Raw genomic sequence first — 23,083 nt, forward strand, 5'->3', positions numbered from 1 at the left:
GTTTAGAAACCACAATTACTATTATATTATTAAAATAATTTATATATTCCTCGGAACAAGTTAACTTATCCGCGGTCATTCGTGTCAGTGTCGAAGAGTCAACGCCTCGCCTTCGTAGAAACTCCTCGATTTGAGACCTCATCGTGTATACCGAGTATACATTAATGGCTTATTCTATACTAAGGGAAGTCACTGTGTGTGTTCATCATCAATTTTGAACAAGGAAATGGCGTAATTTATACTATGGGAGATAACTATTACTATAAGATGTAACGGCTGTTTTGATTGGCTAAAAATATGTACGAAAAACTAAAATAAAATATGTCTGCAAAACTAAAATAAATTATGTATGCAAAACTAAAATAAAATATGTATGCAAAACTAAAATAAATTATGTATGCAAAACTAAAATAAAATATGTATGCAAAACTAAAAAAAAATATGTACGAAAAACAAAAAAATTACGTATGAAAAACAAAAAAAATAAGTATGAAAAACCAAAAAAAAAAAAAAAAAATGCTAATGTCACTTTTATGCCACCGTAGATACCTGGGTTTTTTCTCCATTTATTGTGATATATCTGATGTTAAAGCTGCACTCTCACAGATTAACGTTTTGACAACTTTTTTTTATTTTTTTGTCTTTGAACGAACAAGTTTTTGCATAAATATCTGCAAACCAATGATGAAAGACTTCTGACAAAAGATCAGATCGCAGATTTTCATATTACCGTCCCAAAAACTATGTTTTATGGATTTTATTAAACCGTTAGTAACGGTTTAAGTCATAAAACATTAAATTTGGAATGGAAATATGACAATCTGCGATCTGATCTTTTGTCAGCAGTCTTTCATCACTGGTAAGCAGATATTTACAAAAATAATATTATTCCAAGACAAAGAATAAAAGAAGTTGTCAAAACAGTAAATCTGTGAGAGTGCAGGTTTAAGAAACAGCAAAACTTTTATGGCATTTTAATATTTTCCTCCATGATCAAGTGTGTGCAGAAATGACAACATCAAATTAGTGGATTTTTCTTTATTATATATCAATGCTTTAAAGGAAAACAATCAAAAGCAAAAAGTACTTGCTTTAGTTCATGTACAAGCAGGAAAGTTATTAACAACTTCTAATCATGACAAACATGTACATTACACTGCTTGATTAAGACCATGTAGTCACTTTCAATCCATTATTTTTCAATAGATTATCAGTTATTCTTAGTATAGGCCTTAAATATATTTTAGCATTAACTTATTCATTCACTTATGTTGCCCTCCACATTCAAATAATAAAACATTTTTGTTGAAAATTGTAAGGCTCACTTTTGTTTTCATTATCAATTAAAAAAAAAATCCATGCATTTTTTCTGTTACTTTTTTATATATTTATTTTCTAATTACAGACGTATTCTTAAATTATATTTACTATAAACGAAACACTTATGTGATGGAAATATATTGCAGATATTGAAATGTGCTTTAAAATATACTAGTTACTAGTTTTTGAAAATGGAAGTAAACTTTAAATCTTTAAATGGTTTGAAAAAATGAAGTTTTAATAAAAGTTGAGTAATGTTCTTATGTTTGACCTCAATGGGCAATTTATTGCATTCATATTTTTCCTTAACTATTATTTTATTTTTATTTTTTTCTGTATTAGTTTTTTTTCTAAAGTGATAATGCTTTTGACATGTGATATTAAAAAGAATTGCTTTATTTACTGTTAATCAGGGATTATACTCATGCATTTGGTCAAAGGAATGTTTTACTGATGTTGCAGTTAAATCTACATATTTTATGAAATGGATAGTGCTGAAGTTAAATCTTCAAATATAAGTATTGAATGTTATTGTTACAAGAATATAATAAATCACCTTAGTGCAATAACTCAATAACTGCATATAGATATAGAAGCAGATATTGAGTTCTTGCAATATGGTGACCATATACTCATCTTTTACTTTTTTTTTAAAATGTCTTCAGTATCAGCTGAATGCTCATGTTTTATCCTCATTATAATTTTATGCTACCTAGTTCTTGTTTATAATAATTAATAGTTTGTCTACTGCAACATAACTGTATGAATATCAAATTACTCATTTACAATGGCCATGTGCATATTTATCTTATATTTTATAGCTTTAGTTTATAAATATATGTAGAAAGTGTATCTATGTAAATTAAGGACTCATAAATAAACGGTGAAATACTTACTGCTTACTTAATGGAAGGTGTGAAAGACCAATACTTATAAGGATTTACATCTGGTAATAGGAACGACTTCCTTCACACTACTTTTAATAGCCGATTTCTTTCACTATGGTTTTAATTACTAATCAAAATACTGAGAGATCATGCAAAGTATGTGGCAACGAAGATGGCGAACAATGGAGATATGCCTGTATTATCATACTAGTATTCATTAAATCATGGACAAATAATGGTCTGTATCTTTTACTTCTTCCAAAAATGGTTTTCTGGTAACTGGAGTGTAGACCCGATATCAAAATAATTATACAGCTGAAAAGCACATTCAAAAAAGCCTCTTCGTCCTTGCCATATGAATATTCATAAATTAAGGCTCTGTGCTTAACTTTAAAGAACATGTACTGAAAAGTTTTTCGACTTGTCTATATAAAACAGCTAGTTGTTCTTGATGGCCCGAGGGGCCAAATATGCCGGCCGCGATGTATTGTAGAACACGTGTTTCATAAAAAGAACTACGATTCCGGCAATAACACTTCAAGCCCGTAGAGGCAGCGCCTTAGTTCATATTAGTTTATTGATGTTGCTATGGTAATCATTTTGTATATATAATCATCTCAACTTCATATATATTAAAAAAATAAACTTTCATCTCATTGGAGTGAAAGTTTGCCTTTCAAAACAACACGATGCTTATTCAAAACTTGAAGATGAAATATTCAATGATCAATGTTATCAATAATACATGTTTAACATGTGTACTAAGTATTATTTGAATGCTTCAAAAAAGTTGTTACTTTAGGGCATGAACTTATATTATAAATAATTTATGACTAAAAATTGACTTTCTATAGAAACAACATTATTTTCTTTAAATTTCAGGAAAATCGTTACCATGGCAACCACATTTATATAATATATCACCAGAGGGTAAAATTTTCATGTTTTTATACAAATGTTTAAACAGTGTGTCTTAAATATATATACAGAGAACATACACAGGTTTACATGTAGATCAATTATTGCTTTATTTAAGAAAGCTTTGAATTTCATACCAAAATAAATGGAGTTGTGTTGGAAAAATATGATTTGTAATTATGATAACATTTCAATTTTACCCAATGGCATATATTTAATTTAGTCATAGCAAGTACATCCTAAGTCCTATTTATATTCACTGTTCCCTGATTCACTACTGAATTAAGTGTGCTTTTAATTAACTTTATGGCAAAAGAGCGGATATTTAAGTCAATCTGTTTATTTATTCAGTGACTGATTAATTTAATAAATGAAAACCTAGACATAACATATTTCACAATACGTCTTGCGTGAACACAATCTGATTAAAGTGTATATTGGGGTTTTTTCAGCGTCAAAAAAGTATATGTTTTAGTTCATGATTGATTTTGTGATTGGTTGATCGAGACATTGATGACATGTGAAGAGAAATGAATAATCAATCAAAGATACTAACTTGACCACACCCCACAAACACACACTCACAAGCACACACACGCACGCACGCACGCACGCATGAACGCACACACACACGCACGCACGCACGCACGCACACACACACACACGTTTAATGCCTATTGGACGAAACTCTTCGCGTAACAGCGCCAACAACATTGAATGTGTGTATAAAAGCAATTTAAAGGCATCTGAAGTGAATTGAGCGACATTGCTGGGTATGTCACTTGGTCGAGATATTCTGCTCATACACCTATTGTCAAAGTTTGGTGATAATCGAACAAAAACTTCTCACGGACAACTTAGTGGAGATTGTAATCCCGCCCGTTGCAGGTGAATCCCTTAAACGTCAACTTGTTGAAAACGGGCGTATGAAAATTGTAGGTGGCCGTTTTGTAATTGCCAAATATTAAAAGAATGGAAACACATATAATTAATTGTGATGGCGCAATGGTCGATTCATCGTCGATGGGCCGGTAATTCCTCCGAGTAATGGTTTATATTGATTTGCAATCGTCTATGGGATAAGTAATTCCCCTGCTCTTGTTTCAAAAAAGTAATTATGGTTCAATAATTAAGTGGACTTTCAAATGTCAACTTAATTTGATAAATGCTGTGTTATTTTACACGTATTTCGGAAACGTATAAAATAACAACAGCATGGGTGTATTGTTATTAGGACAACATACTTTGTTATAATCATGACTTTTACTATACAAATTGTTTTACGTGAAAATCAGAGGGTCCCAAAACGTTTCATAATTATTTCGGAACAGGCATTGTTTACGAAAGTACCTGCAAGCTCGATAGCACTTACCTGCGGATGATCTTCGGAAGTATTTTACCTAAGACATATCGCAATACACACACAAAATAACCACTTATGTACAAAAGGACGCCACTGACGTTTTTTCAGTGTTGATAAAGTAAACAGACATATTTTCCCACGGTTTTGTGTGCACATGTAAGTTTGTTGAGTATGAAGCTTATATATATTATGAATACATGTAATCATTCAAAAGAACAATGCATAAAATATGGAATTTAAGTGTGCGCTTTCTTTTTGTTTTTCTCGCCTTGTGTAGTTATTTCATGTAGTAATAAAAGTAATGCTTAAACTATGAATCTATGTTTTATATTGTCTGTGGCATGTACTATATAGCATGCTATGCTTCTGTAACGGTCATAAGTGTTTGCTAAATATGTTCTAATGTCATCATTGAAATAGGTGTGTTATAAAACATTAACCAACAATAATGATAATAACTAACTTATGTTATAAATAATGTTAAACAAAGCTATATTTACCAAAATAATCATGGAGTAAAGGTTATACGTTATGTGTCGCCTACAAAGGATGGCAGGCACAGTTTTATGTAGATAAGTTTGTTCATGGTCGTCGTCCGCGTCGTCGTCAGCGACACACTTTCATTTCCTAACAATAACATAAGAATGGAATGGCTTGTTAAGGTCTATAACTTTTATATGCTTACTGGTCAAGGTCAGTAGACGAGCGCTTTTGATTTCGCGGTTAATAGGTACAAGGTCAAGGTCATAGTGACACTTACTACAAAATGGGTGCTCCTGACCGGAGATACACCTGATAGGTTGGGTTCTTGTTTAAACCATATAACAAAGCTGATTATTGTATTCTGTTTTGCTAAGAATTATTTAACAATATATATATATATATATATCAGCTTAAATACGACACAGGTTTCTTATATTTTAAACAGAACATATAGCAACTGTAAATTAAATGGAACTTTCTAATAATGTTCTTATTTCTATAAACGTTAGCAGTATCAGTTTTTCATGTATTCTTGCTTATTTATCATTTATGTTTTTAATCTATGTGACAAAAACTAAAGAATCAGGAAATTTGTTTTTCATTCCAATGATATCAATATTGGTTGAAGTGTGTCAACGCTTCATATGATAAAGACTATTTCAGTCTGTTGACGTGCGCGTTTTAGCTCGTACTGATACATTTAATGTAAACTGTTTGGGTAAGGTTATGCGCTTAACAACCGACTCAAGTCTCGGTGTTTTCTTACTAAAGTTTTCACTGACCGTACAAAGCCGGTTACCTCAATATTTGCTGTGTTACCTTGTGACGTTGTATGTTTCTTGTTGACAACATGACTGAATTTGCCTTTAAACAAGATAAACATAATAGCTTGACTTCTAACTATTGACGTGTCTCTAAAAGGTCTACTCTTTTCGTTTTTCATGAATACATGTGATTTATAATGAACTGGGTTTTCGATTCCCAATATCTTGTTTCTGTTGCACATTATACAAACATATCTCATCTTTTTTCCCCTTCTTTTATTAGTATAGTTGTTGAAATTAAACCTTTAGTTTGTTTTGCAAATGTTTTGTAGTATAACTACATGAACAACTAGGTTAACATTTCTGAAATTATATTTTTTACTAGGTGTTAATGCAAAAACCGAATTGAAGCCGGATGTTTGCGACACGCTTTTTTTTCAATTTGACCTTGTTTTTCATCAGAGGTGAGCCATATTCCCACTGGTCCTAGATATCATGCTGAAAACATTCTGACCGAGTTTCATACAAATAAGCATTTGAGAACGCTTTTTTTCTTGATTTGACCTGGTGACCTAGTTTCAGATCCGAGATGACCCTTACTCAACTGGTCTTAAAATCGTTCTGATAAATAGTCTGATTGTGATTCGTGAAGATGCTGAAGTTTTGTTTAATCTATAAAAGGAATAAGAAACTTTTACACAACTAAACTGAACTCAAATCAACATCTTTATTCCCCCATGGCTAGAGATATTCAGCATAATTATATACAAACATTGATAGCCGAGATTTACAGCAGCGAGTTATAGCATCAATAATATTATTTATGTTATCAAGATAGCATGAACATGGATTAATTGATCCAAAAGTAGCTTAACATTTCTTTATGAAACATGTCAGTTTGTTGTATGTTACTAAGGAAAAGTTAGTAAAAGTTTTTGTTTCAGCAGCGTGTTATAAATTTAAAACATAATTTCAAAAAATCGACGTGATGGTTTGTTTCCAGTAGTGGCTCGATTGGAGCCCCAAAAACTTTTAAACACCACGTGAAGCTTTCCAGAGAAGAAAGTGTGTCACAAAAGTCGTGGTTGATAGTTTCTGTGTTGATTTGTAAGTTTGCTTTTTCGACTGGTGTAGTTTTACATTCACATAGAACATGTGTCAGTTCTTCCTGGTATATCCCGTCACATTTAATGCAAATCTTGGTCGCAAGCACAGCTGATCTACACTTATATTTTGCTATAACCCTGAGAGTCTTTCTGAATACACATTTTCTGGAAGCAGAGTGTATTATAGATGGCGAGACTATAGGATGAGGATTCGAAACACTATTAAGTCACAGTCATTTACGGTGCGACTTTCCCAGCAATTGAGTTCTAATAGTTTGACCGAGTTATTAACAATCCTTTTCCATGTCGTGTTGAGTAGTAATTAAAGGATGCTTAAGGTACTTATTAAGTGAAAAGTTCAAGTAGTACTTTGTGAGTATTCAGCATACATCAGGGATAAAACCAAGTTTAACAGAGTTATTGACTTCTAAATGCATACACTATTTTCTGATGCAAGTCTCTTTCGTTATACAATGTTGAGACAAATTAAAACTTTTATACAAAAACATCAGTTTGCGTTTATCGATCTGGCTACATAGGCGGTTAGGTCCGAACATATATTCCGACATATCAGATCTGACTTGCAAGAGAAAGTTTACACTTTCTTTGCCACAGAGTGTTGAAGTCGATCGACTGTGTTTGTGTCATTTATGGTCATGTTGTTTCATATTTTTGAGCTTTTAAGTGTTATCGGGACTATTATCTTCTGGTATAAGCTGCATGAAACGAGAGGACCTATTCTATAAGGGTAAACACCCTGCCCGACCGTTGAGAAGTGGGCATTTTTTGCTTTTTGAATGCGTTTTGTTGTGCGTCCGTGCAGTTTTAAGTTTGAATCATGCAGTATACCTAGATGAGTAGTGGATGTGACTTGTTGAATAATATGCTCACCGTACATGATAAGGATTTGGGGGGCGCAGGTCGAAATGACAAAATGCGACGAGTGATATATCGTCTGCAAATGCGGGACTTCGGGATTATACTGACAGAATGTGTGCCCCATAACGGCAACTGAAAAGACGTCGTTATAACGCGTCTAAATACACCAGGTAGAAGAAAGTGGAAAGTACCCTACCATGTCTGACGCAACCTACGACGTCGAAGGCGTCTGTTGTTAAGCCATGACCGACGTGGATAATACATCTGAAGGATTCGTATGACAATTGGATTATCCGTAGGTGTTTACCCTCGATACCAAGTCTACTTAGTTTAAGTAAGTGTACAGGGCGTCGGATTGTATTTAAGGCAGCTTTTTGATCTAGACATGCCACGAACACGTGACTTCCATTGTCAACAGCCTGGAATTTAAATGATGTTGTCAAGTGACCCTTTTGAAACCCTTTGTGTTGGGGACTAGGAAATAGTGACTTGGCGTATATTATTTTGGCCAGGAGCTCATGGGTTCGTGCTTATCCTTACCTTTGTCTTTGTAAATCGGTACCAAGACGCTTGTTTTCCATGCGTTTGGAGTTGACTTGTGCTTAATTATTGTATTGCAAAAGAATGTGAGCGCTCTTATTATTGCTGGCCCACCTAGTAATACATATTCGTTCAGTATACTATTATGACCGGAGCATTTGTGTTTGGCGAGTGCCTGTGTGACCTTTTTTTATTTCTTCCGGCGAGAAGGGAAGTGAAAACAAGAGGGCCAAAATGGCCCTATATCGCTCACCTGAGTAAATGTTTGTAATTGATGGGACAAGAGCAATTTTAGGTAATTTCTATAATTAAAGCGCAATAACTCTCGGGTAACTACAGCAATTTTTCTAATTATCAAACACGTTTAATAAACATTCTGACAACATTTGGTCATGATTGGACAAAGGGTTCAACAGTAAACGACTACATACTGGATGGTGCCTGTCTGCCCTTCCATACACCATAGGTGGAACTATTATATGTCAAGTATCTTCAATGATTTAAAAACAATAAAATAACAATACAAAAAAAAGATGACCCAAATTCGAACTTGACTTAAAAACTATCATAACAAACCTGACAATTTTCCAGGATATTTGGGCTGAAAATGTTACCTCTAGAGTGTTAACAAGCGTTATTCCATATTTGGGCTCTGTGACCTAGATTTTGACCCCAGATGACCCATTTTCGAACTTGAGCTAGAAATCAACGAAACAACCTTTCTGACAAATTTCCAAGATATTTGGGCTAAAAAAGTAGCCTCTAGAGTGTGATAACAAGACTTTAGCTCTGTGACCTAGTTTTTTCATTACAGATGACCCATATTCGAACTTTTCAGAGAAAAAACTGCGACAAACATCCTGACCAAGTTTCGTGACAATTGATACAAAAATGTGACCTCTAGAGTGTAAACAAACTAAGTGTGGACGGACGACAGGTGACGGACGGCGGACATTCATCGATTCTAATAGCTCACCCTCGTACTACAGCTAAGGTGAGCTGAAATGGAAGGGCCCTCGATGTTCGCTATTTTCGTTTAGAAAGCTCTTTAGGTCGGCCGCGTCATGTTAACTGAGGGCATCTTGACTATTTGACAGCTAAAAACGTTGGAAAAGTGGTGCATAAATAATTATGTAACCTTTTCTTTAGTGTATGAAATTTTGTTTTAGATAATAATTGAGCAGACGTTTGACCCTTGGTGATTTTTGACCGAAGGAATTTCCAGAACAGTTTGTAGTCCAACTCTGCCGTTTTGTTAAGCTCGTCTAAGTATGATTTTTTGTGAGCTTCAATAGCTTCACGCTGTATTTTTCTAAACGCAGTTTCCCTTGCTTGTAGTGTGTATATAACGGCGAATGTTGTTTAAATATTTGACGTAGTCTTGACCCAAGATGACCAATGTTCACTTCTTAAGATAGAATGTACTGTTAATTTCATGACAGGAATAGGAAACCTTAACACAAAAATGTTGTCTTATTATTTGACCTGTTTTGACCAGATATGACCCATATTAACACTTGAAAGAACAGAAACATTACTAAAAATGCCCACCTCCCCGGTTTTTGTCCATCTCTAAGTAAAAACTCATACTAAGACTTCATTTTTTATATGTTAGTCTATAACAATCTGTTTATTATGTCATAAAACAAACAATAACTACAACTTACATCAACAAACAATATGGTAAACAGTACACATTTGAGGTGATCTACATTTAGCAATATATTTGACAAATGCATTGAAAAAAACGCAAGGAAATGCTTTTATTTATTAGATGAGTTTGAAGAGCTATTTAATCATTATGTAAATGGTACATTACATTAATCGGTAACGTACTCCTTTCACAGATAAAGTAAGTCTTATAAATACAATAAGAAACATGACTGAAAACAATGTTTACTATATTATATTCTTTTTGAGTAATTATATACCCAAGAATAATATGCTTAATAGTCTTAATATGTTTCTGTATTCCACATCTTTTAAAGACTGTCTGAATATCACTCCAAAAAGTAGACAATGTCTTACATTTAACAAAGTAGTGCCCATAATTTTTTACTTCATTGCAATAAATGCATAAAAGACAATCTTTCACTTTCCAGGTAAATAAATTTAAATTTGTAGCTATAATATTATGTAATAACTTTATTTTAAACTGTTTGACTTTAATATCCACGATTGAATTATGGGCTATGTAATACCAAGAGTTCCAGCAAATATGCTCTTCTAATGGTCTTTCCAAATAACCATGGCTCTTTGACTTTTCAAAGAATTGTTTAATATATATCTGATACATCTGCTTATTCGTCATGTTTTCGAGAGATTTGTATTGAAAACTAATTAGAAGTTTTGTTTTGACCGAGTAAGGAATTATACCTATTTTGAAACGAAACCTCGATTTTTAGCATGGTTTATTTAATCTGTTTAAACTGATGTAATCATGATTTATAATAATTGAATACTTTGGAAAAGTTTCATATCAGTCTGACGTCAGGAATTTGCATTTTTATTGAAAAGAAAAGAAAAATAGTGCAAAGAAAAAGCCAGTTTTAAAAAAAAGTTTTTAAACATCGTTGCGCTTATAAATAAACCCATATTTCTTTCAAAGATCCGTGAGAAATATTAAATAATACAGAAGAAATGCAAGAACAAACCTTCAGTTTTAAAGTATGTGAATCACAGAATACAGTGATTATTAGTTTCAATATGTCATACTTTATGACAAATTCATATTTAAACAGCCTCACAAAGTACTATCCGAAGGCATCCTTTTATGTTATGGTTTCAAGTGGTTTATAGCCTTTTATCAGTAAGATATAATTAATATCTCACTTTTTGTGACAGCTTTACTGTTTTGAATCAGAGCGCACAAAGCTTTGACAAAATTTTAATGGCGTCAGTGTTGGATGTCATCAAGAATTTAGGGCACTTTTGTCATTATTAAAACAAACAGCGTACTTTTTAAACATTTAATAAAAACATTCTCACTAGTGGTTCTGGCATTCGATGACATAAAAGAGTTATCTCACTATAACAAACATTTATGGTCATGATATTAGATTACTTCGCCAAATCTTTCACTATCACTAAAAAAAAAATGTTTCGTTCGAGTATACCGTTTAATGTCTTCAAACTCTGTGATCGGTTGCACAGTGCACTCACCAAGCCGACAGGTCACCGTTGAAGAGCAGTTCTCCACCAGCTCCCTCAAGGACCGCGCGGACATTGTAACCCTGATCAGGGTAACATTGATGACAGAGGGTGGAGAGAGTAGTGAGTGATTACCGAGGATTGACTCAGTGATATCCAAATATTTTAAATGATTCAGCTGGGCAAGTTTCTGACAAAATAAGCTAATGTTAGTAAGATAGCATATCTTGAAAACCTCCAATTTCTCACGTCCTTGTTCCAATGACTGTAAAAAACTACTTTCAACCTTTTCAGAAACATGATTTAACTCCACTGTAACTAATTCCTTCGTATTGAACACGACAATCGATGTTTCAGATCCATGAATTTCTAAAAATTGTAGATGTTTGCATGCAGAAAAATCATACTGTCCAGCACGGTTATAAATTTCAACAACGGCAAGATTGTCCGTTGAGCTGTTGAACACGTCCTGGATATCCTCCTCGCTTATTTCGTCCTGCTGTCCAACAATACGAATATGTCGTATCTGAGACTTGTTCATCGACATCAAGGCCTTAACTGTTGAAATATTTGAAGTCAAATTATTAATTTAAAGGTGAAATAGCGACAGTTGAATATTTTCTACATTGTTGGCTTTAGCCTCAATATAACCAGAAACAATTGTGCGCTGTACTTCGATATTCACATCGAACGCACCGTCATCAATATCCCAGTATTGATGTTCCAGTATACCATTTGACATCATGGCGGACATATCATGTGCAACTTCACTGTTTAGACCGCACATGTAGATAAAATGCTGCGAGGCATCAGGCATTATCATTGTGCAGTATGTCGGATGGATGTAATCTACCGTTAAGAACTCCTGTACTGCTTTATGATAATATGGCTCTATAACTCTTTGAATCTCTTTTGGATGGTGAGCAACGTAAACTGCAGCAAGGAATTCCTGTACAGTCTTGTGGATGAATGAAAAACTCGATGAATTTTTTTATCAAAGATTGAGACTTTGTTTCTCGCATGACACCCGATTTCAGAACGAAACAGTCAATTATTGAAACACCAGGGATGATTTTCGGTCACTCAAAAACAACTCCTCAAAGGCAGGTTGTGCCATCTTCAAAATAATGTTGTAGTATTTTTGTATATGTTCTGTTTGCATGAAACATTGGAGAAAAGGCTTGCTTTCGAGCGAAACACGAAGCATAGGCAACTCTTTTCTTGCAAACATCATTTCCATCATATATGCGTATATGTCACACAAAGAAAGTGATTCCTGTATTCCCTCAAACAACAGACAAACTAGCAACATTGCTTTGATAGGTACCGAGAGAAGATGCACGAGTTTCCTTCTGACAACAACTTGGACGAAATCAAGACATGTTCTCTTTTCTGTTACTCTTTCATTTAGGCAAGCCAGCGTTTTCTGAACCAATAGCCCGGTATTACCTATTCCCTGTATTTCGAAGTATTTGCCTATTTTGGTGTTTTTTACACGATTTTGGGACAATCGCCAGGGTCTCGAAGTTATTATTAAAGTTGCATCTAACATTGGCAATAAATGAGGGATAGCCTTGTCTTCTATCGAACATGAACACCTTGTTTCGAGAGGATGCGACCATTCAACCAGCCCATCCGCTATGATCACGCACTTTCGGTTTGACAAAACCTGCCGCATAGTGGAGTAGCCTGTGTTAATCTCTTCTGGCTCGTATATTGTGTTGATCAGCTGATCTCGAATCATGTCTGACAGTCGGCAAGTTTCACAGCTTTCTCTCAGCTTAAGGTGAAATATAAACTCGATACTTTTTAGAGTGTCTTCATCTTGAAGATCATACATGGGCTTTGCCAATAATTTACAAAATTCCTCCTCATTGGACTTTACATAAAATTTATCATTACAAGGCAATGAAGTCAATAATTTGTCATATTCTCCTTGAACATTTTTAGTAAGGGGTCGTTCAATAGTCGCCTTTCAGAAGAATTCTTCTTTTCTTCACCCTGATCTAAACTCTTTCCTCCACTGTCTCTAATCGAGAAAGAAACCTTGTAGCCCACTTTAGGGTGGACATAGCGGAAAATGATGATGTTCCCATCCCGGCCTCACCGATAACGAAAACTGCCTCTGTCAATCCCTCATCGTTACCGAAAATCTGTTTGTAAGAGGAAATAGGGGAACCGTTTTGTTGTCGATCGTATCCAACTCTTCTGTGGTCTTTCTTCACGATCTTCGGAGGGACGTTAAACCTGTCAAATCTCTCGTTCTTGTCCGACAGCAGGGGCGATATGGGCGCGCTGTTGAGCTGCTTCTGATAGTACTTGACTAGCCGTCGACGTAGATCTGTGTATATATATTACAAATATCATGCATGTATACTCTCCCTACATATTACCATTGTACTGGAAATAAATGTCGATAAACGTTGCATATTATTACAATTGTATCTACTATCCTCATTAGCTGTAACGAACGGAAATATACCAGGCAATACATCATTTTGTCACAATGCGGGTTTAAACTATAATTCTGTTTTTAATCAGTTTGAGTGTCGCCTGTGTTCTCCTTCAAATTACAGTGAATCGTTTTGTAAGTAATTACATAAGTTGTATGCTGGGTATTTCTAGTTACAACTAAAATTTCTTATTTCTTCATACAACATTTACATTCCTATAATTCTGGCAAATCTTTGATTGTGACAGAAGAACAACAGTAAACTATAGTACCATTACATCTGCACATTTCCAGATTATCAGAAATGTCCGGTTCACCCGGTTGTAATGAACACCACTTTTGTATACTAGTATGTTATCACCAACCAAAGCGTTCCCTTATGCTTATTTTACACAGAAAATAGAGTTCATGGTTAACTCTTTCTTTTTTTTTCTTTTTTTTTAAAATGAACAATATTCCTTATATTATTTTTTAACTTCATTAATCAGTTTTACCACGAAGAACAATTTTATTAGAACTACATTCGTTTAATTCATAACCATTTGAAAAGGAAAACTAAATTCACCAAAACTTTCCTAATATTTCCATAAATTCGTTTTATTCTTATTGTCCATGCATTAGATGATCACAACCATAAACACGTACCAATTAAATGAATAAAACTCCGTATAATATAATTAGTTTACATATGTTACCTATTTTTGTTCTTTAGTGCTACTAGTTTACGACAATTACCTTCTGACTGTTCTGCCCCTGACATGGAAGAAACTTTTTTCCTCTGCAAGGCCTCCTCCAACTCCCGTTTACCGACTTGAACAACATCTCTGCTCTTTGCCACTGCGTCTTCAATCTCCAGTCTGCCTTTGTCCGTGACCGCCCTCACAGTTGACATTGTATCTTCTAATTGACGCTTTCCGGTTTCGAGGACAGTCTGACCCTCCGAAACTTTTTCTTCTATTCGGCGAGTCCTGGATTTGAGAACCGCTTTGCCCTTAGACACCGTTTCATCTAATTCACGTTTGCCAGTTTCAACGACAGTTTTACCCTGCGACACGACACCTTCTATTTCGTTCTTCCCTGTTACAACAGATTTCGCTAACACATCCTTGCCAGTTTCAATGACAGTTTTATACTGTGACACCATGTCTTTTATCTGGTGCTTCCCTGTCTCCCCAGTCTTCGTTAACTCACGTTTAGCAGTTTCAATGGTCGTTACACTCTGCAACACCATGCCTTCAAGCAAGCCCTTCACGGTCTCCGCAGTCTTCGCTAACTCACGTTCAGCAGTTTCAATGGCCGTTCTACCCTGCGACACCAAACCATCCATGTCTTGCTTCCCTGTTTCTGTAGACGCTGCTAACTCACGCCTGCCAACTTCTATCATCGCTCTTGCTTGTTCTAGTATCTCACGAAAGCCTTCGGTCGATATTGAAAGGGGTTCTTTTTCAAGCTGTAAACCGTTCAGATAATTTATCTTCTAAGAAAATTCACGTATTTGAAGTATGCACATTAACTGACGAGTATATATGTATAAATTTCACAGCGAAGTCCCTAATGTAAAATCCCCTATAGCATGGAAAATACAAAAATGAATACCCCTTAATAAGTTTTATTACAGTACGTTAAGTAATTAAATAATGGCATTCTTTAGAAATGCATTTATTTAAATAAATTATATAATTATGTTTTTCTGCTAGTTGTATAATGAGTAAAATAATGTTTAACTAATATATAGACAACGTTGAGCTCTTTTCGTAAATGAAACACAAATATATACCTGTTTCAGTTTAAGGATAGCTTGCTGGGCATCCTTGTCACTAGCCAGAAATGTAGAGTCTGTCAGAAGTGAGTTCAAAGTGGCGAAGTAGTCAGCTAGATCTGTGTCTGTCACCTTGAGATCTGGGGAATGGCGAAATTTGCGACCTATTTCACGAGCCTAAAATTAAAATATCTTTGAATAGTTTAACGTTATTATGATAAGTTATAAAAAAGGTCCCAAAATTAAACTTCATCGTAGATTCGTTTTATGATGTAATATTTTATTACGTTTATGCAAAAACAATATACGAGATTATCAAATACAAAAATCATAAAATAATCCCACTGCTTGAACTAGTACATCTCATGAACTGCAAGTTTCAGTCAAATACTGGACAATATGGATTTCACTCATGTCAAAATGCTTGTCAATCAAGTCTCCCAAAGCAAAGAATGCATAATTTATGAAAACAATCGTCAGCAATCCAAATTTATATTTAGCAAATCAATTAGAGGCAAAACTTATTCACAATATACAGGGAAATATTTCTCTACACTTTTCACCTAAAAAACAATCATGTAGTTGACAAAGTTAAAGAAAGATATCCCAAATATATGTTTTTATATTGAATGAAATACAAAAGAGGGATAATAACAAATACGGTAAAAGCTTATTCTAATACAAGAGCCAAAGCATTACTTGCGAATATTACCTTAGTTAAGGTGTTGGGTTGGTTGCCAATAGTAAACGACATACTATGTTCGAACTCCGTGCAGTTGATCATAACGCTTATGATACCATTGAAGTCTGTCTCGTCGTACGAAGTAACATCGTGATAGCCGTCGGCTGGCATAAAGCATTTGGCCACTTGCCAATGGTTAGTAAACCATTGGTTGGATTTGGAATTCTTCCAAGAGGGTCCATTGTATCGGTGGATAGCGCATATTTCATTTAGAACATCATCGCATATCAGTTAGGGGCAAGGTCGGTATATCTTCAATGGAGAGTTGTGGTACTTGCAGTTTCGAGGATGTGAGCACATTCCTCTTGTAGGAATAATAGAGAAGGGGCAACTTACTCGTAGCAACCTTAGGTCCTAAGACCACAAAATTTGTCGCTAATTCGAACCATCGAAAGCTAAGGCTGTAGCGCTTAATATAAATCCTGCGAGATATTAGCAATCCCTTAATTCATTTTCAATATAATACTGAGGGAAATACCGATTTGGTAAATAAATATGCAATAATCATGCAACAAGTTTGTTTTAAAAGCTTAGATTGTATTGGTGAATATACCTTGATAAATTCATCTCTCTGGATTTTTGCTTGCATTTGTTATGAATATTATGAAACTTTATGTTTTCAGTCGGTAATAATCGTAACTATTATCCATTTGCTGTAATACCTTTAACATGTTAAATTCATAATTTCATATACATGTTAAATTATAATTTGTTTTCTTAAAAGAGTGATACACTGTAAAAAAGCTTAAGGAAATACAATGCAAAAAGCTATTCTGCGAAACGAATATGGCACCGGCTAAGAGCGTCATCTTTTTTATTGAAATATGTTGAAAATACAATGTAGTTAATTTTACATAGGGCCGATGTTACCGATATCACTTTAAAATTTGATTAGTTAATTTTAAAACTTACATAAAATATTCCAACAAAGAAAAGTCAAATTTTAAATATTCAAAGAACAGAATACGAATGGTAAGGCAACCATATTTGCTCGAAATTGTACATAAATTGCGAATGGGTTCGAACAAGTCGAGTGACCAGAAACGCTGGTAGACTTCAATTGTCGTCTCTACCTCTTCACCAGGAAGATCACAACATGCAACCAACCATAAGAAAAATTTAGCGACTATTTGCATTAAATAAAAAGCCTAAAAATATATTTACGAAGCGAATTGTGCTAGACGTTTTTCCAACAAGATATTATTTTTGAAATAAAGTTGACTTAATTCTAAAGATTGCGCTACTTGCCTAAAACGGATTGCCTTAAAGAAATACGTTCTTCTAAACAAAGAAAGACAACCAAGACATCCAAGCCCAGACATACTGATAGGCTTAGACATAGAAACAAAGCTTTCAAACCAAGAAATAGTTTTAGGGCTAAGCCTTATACAAAAAAATAAGACATTTAAGCCAAGACTCACTTATAGGCATAGACAAGGAGATACATGACATCCTAGCCAAGACATAGCTATATGCTAGAGATATACGTAGAGACAACACATTCAAGAAAAGAAATAGGCTTAGACACAGACAGAGAATCAAGACATCCAAGCCAATGCATATTTAAGGGCTTAGGAATCAGCAAACTGATCAGACAATCAAGCGAAGACATAGGTATTGGCTTAAACTTAAACATTGAGATAAGACAATACAGCTATAAAACAGTTATGACCTAAGAAATAGACAAAGAGTTAAGACATTCAAGCCATGACAAAATTATGGGCTTTGAAATAGAAAGAAAGATAAGGCATTAAGGCCAAGACCTGATTATGGGCTTTGATATAGAGAGACCGAAAAAACGTGATGACAAATTTACGAGCTTAGACATGTACTGATATTAGGCATTCAAGCCATAAAACAGTTATGGACTTACACATAGACAGAGAGACAGGATATTCAGTCATATACTGATATACGGTATTCAAGCCATGAAACAGTTATGGACGTTAACATAGACAGAGAGACATGATATTCAAGCCAATACATGGTTATGGGCTTTACTAAGACAGAGAGACATCCAAGCCAAAGCATGGCTGTGGGATTAGATTAGACAGATAGACTAGATATTACAGCCAAGACAGGGTTATGGGCATTGTTAAGACATTACACTACAGTCAGTTAATTGTAATGGGCTGATCTTAGACAAGGAGACAAAACATTCAAGCAAATAATTTATAGGTTTTAGCTCCAAATGTACCTCATTACATATTGGTCCATGAGTCTCATGGCTTTGAGATCACCTGAATTTTATCTGGATGTTTTGTTTGTCATGTGCATGGCCAGACCAATACTCTTTACGGGCCCGACTACCATTGATAGTCCAGTGGCGTCGTCCCTGTTGCTTACCATTTTACAGCTGGCAACCAAAATGTTCATGTCAACAAGAGATGCATGTATATTTCCACTGATCGCTATTTTTGAACCAGTACAAAGTTCAATCCTAGCCCATGGCGATGTTTTGCCTCATTGGTGGTAAGAAGGTTGACAGTCCCACTAAAAAGCCATCCAGAAATAAGCAGTTTTATTTTCATCAAGGATGATTGATGCCTGGAGCACATCCAACCCGAGAGATGTTGACAATTTTGCTTGCTTTGGGACAATGTGTACTTTGTTTAAAACATTTATGCAATACAGTGGTACATGTCCGTTGTGTTCTTGTACACTTGAAAGAGACATACCTCACTTTGGTCTTTCGAGGACCAGACAACTCAAAGAAACTGTGGATAATTATAAGAAGTTGTACTCGTACACCGTTTTTTCCCACTTCTTCCAAATGCACATGTCTTTATGTGTCCCGTTTGAATGCAAATACCTCAATACTTTATTTCATACGTTCTGGTGTTGTAATGTTTTTTCCTCGCGTACTGTTTGTTAGGCCTTTGAACAAGTTTGTAAAAATGCTGTTAATATCAACTATGTTATTCATAAAAAAGGAGAATAAAGACCTTTGACAAAATGTGCGTTTCACCTGTCACTTGTCAAGTACTTATTAGAAGAAAAAACAGAAGCAAGAAGTATCAAGAAAGAAACTTGGCCGTGGTAAACCAGCTTCATGACGAATGGCCTAATGTTCGACATGTAATTTATATTGTTGCTGGGTAATTTCTATGTCAGTGCAGCTATTTGAAAGAATAATTATAAGATAAGATAAATATGTTATTTTTCAATTCAAAATAGTTTCGCCCCAAGAAAGGTAACGAACAGCCACAAACGCTGTATTCTTAGATTTATTGTAGGTCAAAAATATATATGAACAACAGGAACTGAGTTCTTGATTCGTTTAGACTATAAGGTCTAAAAATACATTTGGTTCGGGCTACCCGACCCTACTTACGAAATAGGCGTCGATCCTCCCGTTTTTAAAGGTTGTTGATAAAAGAGTTTGTTTTCGTTGTTTTTAGGTGTGTGTTTTAATATGTACTTTCAAACCTTTAAAGCTTTATATAGAAGATTACTTAAACAAGTAACAATTACATTATTATATAAAGACTAATGAAAAAAGCAAACCTACCCTACCTTTTTTGAAAAGGATGTTACCCTATTCAAACCATTTTTTTACCTTATGATCGACCTTGAAGGTAGTAAGCTAGTTTTCTTGTAACATTCAATTAAATGTTCTTAAAAAAATTAAAAAAAGTATCACCTTTAGTAAAATATAATTTTACAACTAATATTTAACAACGAATAGTACATAATGAAACATATAATTACTATTCAATCTACTGTTATTTAACTTGTAAGCATTTCCTTCCTTATTTTCATAGTCAGCAATTGGTCAGCAGTATCCCACTATTTCTATATCGTCAGCACTTAAGCACAATCCGAAATTATCAAGTCCGGAAACAGTCTGTATACTATTTTTAGTGTTTTTCTTGTTGTGTTTATCCTTAAAATATGAACTTATATGTCTTATTTTTTCTGGAAATATCGCTCACAGAGAAATTAAATTCTTCAACCTTGAATCAGACATCTAAAGAGCTCGTTTCCGATACTTTTTTATTTGACTTTTTTACAATGACCAATGGTATTCCTAGTTAAATTTTGTAATGACCAATGAAAATCATAATCTTATCCTGTTCAATTTTGTGAATTTTTACAGGAAGTCAGGGTGATTTCAGACAGACTAAACAGTTTTAATTAGTGAGCGTCATCTACACCGAACAGGTTTTCCATAAAAGATTTACATCAATGTTGAACTCCGCTATATCGACTTTAATCAGAAAGAAAGTAGTTGAAAACATATCTTATCTGTTCATGTAAGCGTTTTGATGCCAATATCGCAGATATTCCATGTATTATTTAATATTGTTTTCTTATTTCTTGATCGATTGTGCGCTAAACTAATACGTTGATTTAAAACCAACCATTTAATGTTCTTTCGATTTTGAATATTTTTAAATATCTGTCTATATTATAAAACATTTTATACAACTTTTTTATTTTTTGTTTTGAAAAGAGCAAATTTTTGCGTAAATATCTGCAAACCAATGATATACGATTCCTGAAAATCAGATCGTAGATTTTTATATTTCCGTTCGAAAATTAATGTTTTACGGCTTAAACCGTTACTAATGGTTTAACAAAAATGCATAAAACATAAATTTTTGTTCTTTAATATAAAATCTGCGATCTGATTTTTGTCACCAGTCTTATATAACTGTTTTCCATGGATTTTCGCCAACACAGGTCATATTCATGCTTTCTCATTCAGTTTTCAAATATATTCCATTGCCGTACCGCTGTGAACATCTAACGATACATACCCACTTTTTTATTGAAAGGAACTAAGTGTTTAACAATAACGCTCCGTAGTTTTTTGACTGCTCTCCCTTTAATTTACATAAAAAGGATAAGGAATAAAATTCAATGTATTCCAAACATATCCCAAATAGTAAAACAACATTTACCTCAATTTGAAATAAATTTATAGGCTCATATCATGTTCATGTTCATTCATACGAGAAAAATACACAACCTTGTACGATTTTCTAGCATGTACTTCTTTTTAATATTTTATCGGTTGTAATTAATGGACAGAATGTGTTAGAATTAACAAATCGGTTTGTGCCTAAAGACAATTCTCGCCTAATCCGTATAAAATTTAACACAGGTCGCGTATAATACAGAAATCACGGCAATGAGATATTTAATTAACAAGTAAATCAACTTGAGACCTCACACGTCAAATATAACAAATAATGCAAAAAATAGCATTTATTTTAGGACGTATTCACAAAGCATCTCATGTTTTATATCACTAAAATAAGACAAAACACCTGTATAATTATGATGTAGAAGAGCGAAACAGAGTAACAGTGTTTCATTCACAAGTGGACTTTACTAAACAACAACAAGTATTACATGACAGAAAAATAGAATTATAATGTTTTAACAGCAACTTATTAATCAAGGATCAATATACATGGTCAACTTTATCTTTATTTGACATAAAATTCCTTTACAAATATGTTTTTGAATTATTTTTTTAACTTTCTTTGGCACACTTGAAACTAAATTTTCTTGAAGTAAAGCAGAAGTAAACAAAAAACTTGTTTGGAACCTGCAGGTCCGGAAAATTACATGTTTTACTTCAATTTATTGATTAATGAAGGTGAATCCGGTGAGCTTTATTTACTTAATTTTATAACAATTCGGATACAATGACAACGTATTGTAAATCTCCTGACGATACTCATTACAATAACTGCACTGAGACAATATTAAATGTAAAAGTTCTGGTCACATATGACACAAACACATGAAAATCCACCAATATGTCTTACTCTTATTTCCATTGGCAAAGTATTCAACTATGATTTCCATGCATAAGATTGAACAATGAATATTTTACTTTTGGTAACTATTCTCCCTAACATCAGTATTAAATATTCAATGAGTAACCTTTATTTATTCCGTTAACGTAATACCTAGTAACATTAAACATAATGTTACCGCGTTTGTATTTCATAGATTGTCATCATGTTTGCTAAAGGCCTGGATTATTGAATATTTCTCATTTTAATCCACAGTTTTGCATATGTTTATCGCCCTGGTGTGACGGTGCCAACTTTTTTGTGTATTTTTACTAGCTAATGGTTAATTTGGGCTGTGTTCAAAGAGAAAGTATCTACACTGAGGCATTGATCTCATCTATAAAGATCCTTCATACTAGGGTCAATACACAACAAATGCAAAAGCATTGATTTTAGGGTGGGTCACGGACAAAAGGCTTTAACTAGGCTTCTAACTGAAAAATTCAACGATATCACAACTAGAGGCGACCTCTACTGATAAACGTTATCGATCGGGACACCGTCGGAGGTCGATTCCGTCTGGGAAGCGTCGCTGTCGCCTTCCTCGGTGTCATCTAACACACCATCCGTGAACTTACGGAGCCGATGGATGGCCGCGGACGCCACATCAAGGAGCTCTTCTGTGACGCTTTTCCGGTGTGTGACCGTCACCAGTGGCCCCATGAAGTCGACGCTCTCGCGTTTTTGAACTGACATATGGACAAAGTAAAATTATGTATGTTATATGACATGTTTACAAGACACACTACTAAAGCTGGTAAGAAACAGACGTATTGGAGGTTCCGAATATTAACTGGTTTGCTGGTGCATGTATATTTGGATAGGAACAATAAAAATTGTCTTTTCTGAGAAATATTTCTGCAATATTAGTTATCGAGTTTACTCTAGACGCCGATTAATCAATTTA

At 34.2% G+C, this 23,083-nt stretch overlaps 2 protein-coding genes across 2 annotated transcripts in view; both read right to left on the reverse strand.

Annotated features, from left to right (window-relative positions):
* LOC128235759 (uncharacterized) overlaps nt 1-13,250 on the reverse strand; it is a 55,337-nt gene extending 42,087 nt beyond the window's left edge. Inside the window, exons 1-4 of the mRNA XM_052950558.1 lie at nt 13,080-13,250; nt 12,107-12,368; nt 11,818-11,968; nt 11,377-11,493 (exon numbers count right to left, since the gene is read on the reverse strand). Of these exons, the coding sequence (XP_052806518.1) occupies nt 11,377-11,493; nt 11,818-11,968; nt 12,107-12,368; nt 13,080-13,250 (701 nt within the window). The remainder of the gene's footprint in view (nt 1-11,376; nt 11,494-11,817; nt 11,969-12,106; nt 12,369-13,079) is intronic.
* An 8,344-nt stretch (nt 13,251-21,594) lies between these two features.
* The window catches only part of LOC128236279 (uncharacterized), a 42,063-nt gene continuing 40,574 nt past the window's right edge, over nt 21,595-23,083 (reverse strand). Inside the window, exon 21 of the mRNA XM_052951161.1 lies at nt 21,595-22,865. Within this exon, the coding sequence (XP_052807121.1) occupies nt 22,648-22,865 (218 nt within the window). The 3' untranslated portion in view covers nt 21,595-22,647. The remainder of the gene's footprint in view (nt 22,866-23,083) is intronic.

This window comes from Mya arenaria, chromosome 5 (assembly GCF_026914265.1).
Source record: "Mya arenaria isolate MELC-2E11 chromosome 5, ASM2691426v1".
Taxonomy (NCBI): Eukaryota; Metazoa; Mollusca; class Bivalvia; order Myida; family Myidae; genus Mya; species Mya arenaria.